Raw genomic sequence first — 7,759 nt, 5'->3', positions numbered from 1 at the left:
GATGTTAATTCGAATTGACGTGTCTTCAGATACCGTATAGTTTGTAGTAACTCTGTAACTTAATTATCGTACGAGAACCCTCTCCACCCTGAGCATGTTCGGCGCATATTATACCATCATTCATATCAGGTGCATTAGGAAATTTGGGATAAGCTATTTTGCATTCGGCGTTCTTAATCACTGGCATTTGTACTTCCATTAATGCATTACGTTGTGGTCGTCCTACGAAGAAAATAAGAAAGATATTTAAGACTGGAACTGTTTAATTTTATTATAAAATTGATATCACTTACTATATCTTAATGCTCCCCATCCAGCAACAAGGGGGTTATAGCCCACGAAGTTGCTCTTTCGTAGGGGCTCTTTCGTACAAATGGGATATATGTACCCTGAAAAATAAAAAAATAAATGAAAATGCAGGAAACGAATGACCAAAAGTATGAGAAAGAATTGTATACGCTTTATGACACAATATATGTGTACAGTAAGAAATTTTAGGAAACGATTCTCCATTAATACTCAATAGCATATACTCAACAATATTTGAGGACTTACTCGAAAATGGCACCTCCTCCACCAATCTAAGAATGGCAATATTATGATTGTGTATGTTTTCTATTCCATCCATATGTGCACAATGTGCTGCGGTCAAAACATGCCTAGCCGATATCAGGGAACCTCCGCACTTCCATAGTGGTTTGTCTGGGTTTCGGGGATTACGAAAACCTAATGCAGCGATCCATGGCCAAGCGCCTAAAATGCAATAGTCATAGTTGTGAATATACATAATTTTTTCTCACGTAACGAGTAACAACGATTATTACCTACTCGATATTCGATCATACAGCAGACGATAAGTACATACGTACAAATACTCTGAAATAGAGATTTGATAAAGACAGAAATTAAATTTTTATTCCAGTGGAATACAAATTATTAAATAATTCTATATAATTTCTATTTGAACTATACTGAACTATAAAGTTCAAACGTGTTTTTTCTGCCCTAACAGTTTTTGATCTCTATCCATATTATTACTCCTATATCAATTTTTTATTTCAAGCAAAAAGATACTCTTCCTAACATGAAGTAAAAGAAAGAAATAATTCAAGTTAATAAGTAAAGTTACTACCGATGAAATCATAGCATTATTATTTAGTCTAATTGAAATGTACATTGATGTGCTGTTTAATGCCTTTAAAGTTCATTCTTTGCAGTAAATGGCTTATTATTAATCGGAAAGAAAGACATAAAACGTACCAAGTTCAGCTGGTTTACCATCGACCAGCCTGGTATGAGAGACGTTGCTAAAACCACAGTATGGTGGTCGCAAAGCCTTATACTTGTACACAGTTTTTATTAAAATTTCTCTCTTCTCTTTGTTTGGATCGTTCGGACAGCAAACGATCGTAACATTGCCCTGGTATCTGCACACTGATCGTCTATAAAAATCGGTGGCTGTACGGTACTGTATCTGCCATATTTCTTGCAGAGGTTTACATTTTCTGTAGTCAAGGCACCTGCCTTCTTGATTGTCCGGTGTGGTACATTCTGGATCAAACAATTTTAAAACATTTATACAGTTCAAAGATGCGTAAGAAAGCGACACCGATTACTCAACTTTCGAAGTAAAAAGCCGATCAAGTCCACCGGATTGCCCTACAGACACGTATTAATCCGTAAGAGTTAGTCATCATGTTGATAATAATTATCTAAAGAAACTTTTCACGTGAAAATATAAAATTTTAATTGATTAGATATTGTGTTAGCCATACTTAAGAAAGAAAATGAAAATGAATGAAATGAAAGAAAAGGACTACCTTCAACCTCATTTTTTAAATAAACACTTTGTCAGTTTTGCGGTAAATAAATTCTTAGGAATTCAGGACAGTTTTTAGTGAATCATTTTGTTTCGACCGTTCGCGGAGAGACGCGATCGCGAGATAGCACGTCAACGAGAGTTGTAAGTTCCCGTTACGATTAAATAATCGACGCCACGAACTGATCGATCCCCTTATTTCGATTATGATAATAAGGGTAGTTCAATGAAATTCCACAGAATTAACACAAATAAATTAATGTTTATTTCAACAACTTATTAACTAGAAAGATATAAATGGAACAAAAAAAATGTAACTGCGTTTTGGTTGATAAGTAATGCGCGACATACCACATGTGTTGACGGTTCGACTTCTCGAAAAGTTCTGAACGCCTTTCGATTTTTTTCGTTTTTTCTGGAAGGCGACCCCCACTACGTTCGAATCACGCCACATTCTTTTACGCGAGGTAAAATAACGGCCACGAGTCGACGTTTCTGGAAGTCGCCCTGCTTGATAAACCATGCGCTTGCCACTACAATGTTTGTTTGCCGGGCAGACGCGACGGTCCGTCTGCGACATTATAGTGCCGCGATCGATAGTTAAGAATATGACCTATGGTAAGCCGCATGGCGTAACATTCTCCCCCCGTTGAGAGGGTAACGATCAAACTAGCGAGGTGTGGTTGAAGTTCCCATCTTAGTTCGTCTCGGTGGCTAGTTGTTCGGGTTTCTCGAGATCGGGTTGAATTGGCAGTGGGACAAGCCTTTTGACGGCCCGATCCAAAACGCTCTTTGCCGTCTGAACTGTAGCTGTCCGGATGACACCATCGGCGCCTGGATGAACCTTGATAACTCGGCCCTCGGAGAGTTGTCCTCTCTGAGGATGACGATTGTGCCCTTTTGGATGCCGTGTCCACCCTTGCTCCATTTATTGCGGTTGGTTAGCTCGTTCAAATACTCCTTATGCCAGCGGTTCCAAAAATGCTGTTTAAGCTGTTGGATATGCTGCCATCTGGAGAGTCGGTTCGATGGAATGTCTCTGAAATCTCGATCACGTAAGCACATTAGTGAATCGCCAATGAGGAAATGTCCGGGAGTGAGGACTAGGAGATCATTTGGATCGGTGGAGATAGGAGTTAGCGGGCGGGAATTGAGGACTGCTTCTATTTCTATGATAAGAGTATTCAATTGTTTAGAGGTGAGTAACTCGTTGCCGGCTACACGCCTGAGGCGGCGTTTAAATGACTTCACCGCTGCTTCCCATAGCCCACCGAAATGCGGTGAATGAGGGGGAATGAAGCGCCATTCGATTTGTTTGTCGACTAAAAATGCGGTTACTTTTTCTTTGTGATCGTCCGATTGTAATAAATCGTGAAACTCTCGTAATTCGTTGGTTGCTCCTTTGAAGTTGGTGCCGTTATCAGAATGGATGGTGGAGCAATACCCTCGAGCGATAAATCTGCGAAGAGCGGCGATGAAGGCTTCGCTAGTGAGATCGCCAACGAGCTCGATGTGTACCGCTATAATTGCTAGGAATACGAAAATGGCTTCGTATACCTTTATCTGACGACGGTTACGATCTCGTTTTTCTTTGATGTGGAACAGCCCGCAATTATCGACGCCGACGTTAGTGAATGGGCGAGATTCCGTTACTCGCGCCTCCGGCAGATTACCCATTATGTATTCTACTGATGGTGGTTGAGCGCGGCAGCAGCGAACGCAGCCTTTGATCGCCCGCCATACTTGACTTCGACCGTCGACGGGCCAGTATCTTTGGCTTACTGCGTATAACGTAGCCTGCGTTCCGGAGTGCATGTGGATCTTGTGCTCATGTTCTATGATGCGTGTTGTAACGGATGACTTAGGTAATACTATGGGATGTTTCTGGGCGAAGGTCATCGACGAATGACTGAGTCGACCCCCGACTCGCAATATTCCTTCCTTGTCTATGAACGGATTGAGTCGCGTGAGCTTACCCTTTATCGCCGCGTTCCGATCTTTTTGGAGTGTACGAATTTCCTCGGAGAAATGGATGTTTTGCAACAATTTTATCAGCTTATTGTGCGTTATGCGTAATTCGGTAACAGTTAGGGGTGCCGCTCGGTTCTTTTTCTGTTTCCAACGGAGGCAACGAGCTATGATTCGTATCAACTTGGGCCAGGATGAATACCTTTGCAACAAACTGTAATCGGCGGGGTTTGCGGACAGACAAATCGCCCCTTTCTGCTCCGGTACTTCAATTTGCGGTGTTAGCGCCCATGTCTTCCGACTGGTAGAGCCATGCAGGACCGTGCTGCCAGATGGTTGGGCGCAGAAACTCTTCGGGTGTTTGGCCGCGTGATATTAAGTCCGCGGGATTGTCGTCAGTAGGAACGTGGCGCCAATCGTGGATGCTGGTTTTTGTTTGAATTTCGGAGACTCTGTTAGCGACGAATGTTTTAAGGGTGTGAGGTGATGTATTGAGCCAATGGAGGACGATAGTGGAATCGGTCCAATAGATAGTTCGAGTAATTTTGTGTGATAGGGCTTGTTGTACTGTCGACATCAGGGACGTATGAAGGAGTGCTCCGCTCAGCTCGAGCCGAGGAATGGTCTGGTACTTGAGCGGGGCGACTTTCGATTTTGCGGTTAAAAGTTGGGTCCAAACACGGCCGTTGGTGTTAAGGGTTCGGAGATAAACACAGGCTCCGTAAGCCTTTTCGCTGGCATCGCAGAAACCATGCAGTTCAATTTCTATTGCGGACTCGATTATTGCATTGCGTGGGAACCTGACGTTGTTTAATAAGGGTAATTGGGCATAGTACCTTTCCCACTCTGTATGTAACTCGATCGGAAGTGATTCATCCCAATCGATTTTCGACGATCATATTCGTTGAAGTAGCATCTTGGCCCGAACAATCACCGGTGCGAGCAGACCGAGCGGATCGTAAATTTTTGCAATCTCCGAGCTGATGATTCGTTTCGTGACTCGGGAGGGCGTGGGTTTGACTTCGACCGAGTAAAGAATAGAGTCGTCGGATGAATTCCAAAACACCCCCAGCGTCTTCAAGGTTTGCGAGTCGCCCAAAAAATGTTGGTGATTTGTTTCTTCCAAGGAAAGTCCGTGTAATAAGTCATTATCGTTTGACGCCCATTTTCGTATGTTTAAGCCGGCCAGTTGAAGTAAATTGGTGAGTTCTGTTCTGAGCGTGAGGGCTTCGTCCTTCGTTTCAGCTCCGGTGAGAGCGTCGTCGACGTAGAAATCCCGCTGCAGTACCTGTGCTGCACGTGGAAATCGATGTCCTTCGTCCTCTGCCAGTTGCTTGAGGCACCGAATAGCTAGATACGGGGCTGCGGATAAACCGAACGTTACAGTGTCAAGCTCATATGTTTCTGTTTCTCCACTCGCGCTGCGCCATAATATCCTTTGATATTTCCGATCCTCTGGTCGTACGAGGAATTGCCGATACATTTTCTCGATGTCGCCAGTGAGTACGTACTGATGAGCGCGGAATCTAATTAATATACAAAATAAATTGTGAATTGAGTCGAGAATATAGGATTTCCCCATTTTCATGATTATCGTGATTTTTGTATAAATATATTTTTTAAGATACTAATAATTGGATACTTATAAATTAGTATTATCAATTATTTTGCATTTATAATTCCGCCTCTAGTATAAGTGTGTGACGGATGAAAAGAGAAAGAGAGTGCGTTTCGTCCCGGGACTACCGGTGGACTCGTCAGTAAGGCTATGCCCGGTAGTCCCTGCCTTAGATGTAGAGGGAGTCTCGCTAGGTGCGGTATTTGTAACAATCGCTCGTATATTCGACCGCTAGCGAGTTAGACAGACAGACTCGTTGTCGTCGTAGCCCTCTAGTGTTGGCGGTTGGTACCAGCGGATCGCCCGGGAGGTGTTGCGCCGCGTTGATGCCTCGTCCTGTCAGCGTCCTGTTGATACCGATCCGCCACAAGTGTTAATTGAAAACTAACTTCATGTTTCAAAAAGTACTAGCAAAGTCGTTGAGTAACAAGCCACTGATGCTAACACAAATAGCATTGTCGTAATTAAATATTTCTAAATATTCATTTTTCATTTTGAACCTGTAGAAACAATTTATTATATATACTATTAGCTAAGTAATTGCATATTTAATTAAGTCGAAATATGAAACTTAGTTATTTTAATAATTTAAAAAATAAAAAACTGAAACATTTCAATTTAATTTATGGTTGGAACAAAAGACAGTTATTTTTCATTAATTGAAATATTGCAATGCAGAGTACTTTCCAAAATACGCCGAGAGTATTCCTGATGGTGAAACGAGCGTTGCTTCATCGAACGCAGCTAAAGAAAACAACATCTATGTAGTTGGTGGTACGATGCCTGAAATAGAGGGCGATAAATTGTACAATACCTGTACTATTTAGGGTCCCGATGGAACTTTGATAGCAAAACACCGAAAGGTATTATGGCTTTGAATTTGAAAATATTGGGGTGAAGAAAGTGACTCTATCTAGGAATAATTTAGGAATATACATATGTACATACGTATACTATAACCAATTCTATAATTTACGGTTTATAAAATACGTTATGATACGGGAAACGCCCATTTTTGTTGTAATGTGTAATATAAATTTTTCACATACGAAAATACTTATTTTTTCTCCTTTTTAAACATTATTAAATGATAAGATTTTTTAATAAAAGAAAGTGATAAAAACGCTGTCAGTTATTAAATAAAAAATAATTAAAGTTTAGGAGTTGGTAACTTTGATATTAAATTACAAAAGTTGCAGCAATAGAATTAGCGACTACGATTTTTATGTTATTAGGTACATCTATTCGACATCGACATTTCTAATAAGATTACTTTTAGAGAGAGTGATTCACTCAGTCCTGGTAACTCCCTAACGACGTTCGATGTGAAGGGCTGCAAAATAGGTATTGGCATTTGCTATGATATTAGATTCGAGGAAATGGCACGCATTTATCGGAACAAAGGTACAGTAACTTAATCGATCAATACTTAACTAGCAAAAAATTAAATATCTTTCTTAAATATATTCTATATAAAATTAATATAATCTGTAACTCTGTATAAAAAGAAGCTTAATTTAAAAAACCAGTATATTTGCTGAAAATGAAACAAATAAAAGAATTAAAAGCACAATAAGAGGACTATCCTCGCATATTCAGAAATGATGGAATGTGAACCGTGCAAGTACGAAGTTAATTGGTATTCGGTGGCTTCTTATTTCCTGCTTCTCTGGGTTAGGTTGCCAAATGCTGATATATCCAGCGGCATTCAATATGATCACTGGACCACTGCACTGGTCATTACTTCAGCGTTCCAGAGCGAATGATAATCAATTATACGTTGCCCGCATATCACCGGCTCGTGTTCCTTAAGCAAGTTACGTCGCATGGAGACATACACAGTTGACCAATCCCTGGGGAAAGATTCTTTACGATTTGGAAACTCAAGAGAATATGGCAGTCACCGATATCAAAAAAAAAAAAAAAATTTCAACAAATAAATAAAAAAAAAAAAGTCACCGATATCGGTAATTTACAGCTTAAAATTAAAAGCGAGAGATCCATGATGTAATTAATTTTTAGTCTCGTTAATTTATCGATTTAGCCATCTTCCTCTGTATTTGTTGAATTTATTAGTAAGCATTACTTATTACTTCGTATGTTTCTTTTTTCTATCAGATCTAAAAGTTGTTGAGGAAGTAAGGGCTCAGATACCTACATTTTCTCAGAGACGTACAGATTTGTACGACACTGTCTGTAAGAAGGAGTAACTCTACACTAAAACAGAAAATGTTTTTTTATAATATTTCTACTACAATATCCTTTTTTTGTGAATTATTACTAATTTCTTATCATTTGTACTAAATGAATGACTCAATTAAGAAAACCAAAACGTTATAAATAATAATCTGTAT

The 7,759-nt window shown here is 40.1% G+C and overlaps 1 protein-coding gene across 1 annotated transcript; it reads right to left on the bottom strand.

Moving 5' to 3' along the window:
- On the bottom strand, window positions 1–1,567 carry LOC117213356 (venom serine protease Bi-VSP-like; the record flags this gene model as incomplete). The annotated part of the gene is made up of 4 exons (XM_033458709.1): window positions 1–222; window positions 294–389; window positions 556–753; window positions 1,261–1,567. Coding segments are annotated over 4 exons (798 nt in total), but the record flags the coding sequence as incomplete, so codon positions are not given.
- Between the last annotated feature and the right edge of the window lie 6,192 nt (window positions 1,568–7,759).

The sequence above is a fragment of the Bombus bifarius genome, unplaced genomic scaffold (genome assembly GCF_011952205.1).
Source record: "Bombus bifarius isolate JDL3187 unplaced genomic scaffold, Bbif_JDL3187 scf7180000008751, whole genome shotgun sequence".
Lineage (NCBI taxonomy): Eukaryota > Metazoa > Arthropoda > Insecta > Hymenoptera > Apidae > Bombus > Bombus bifarius.
The sequence above is the reverse complement of the archived record's forward strand: the minus strand, read 5'-3'. Positions and strand labels throughout refer to the sequence as shown.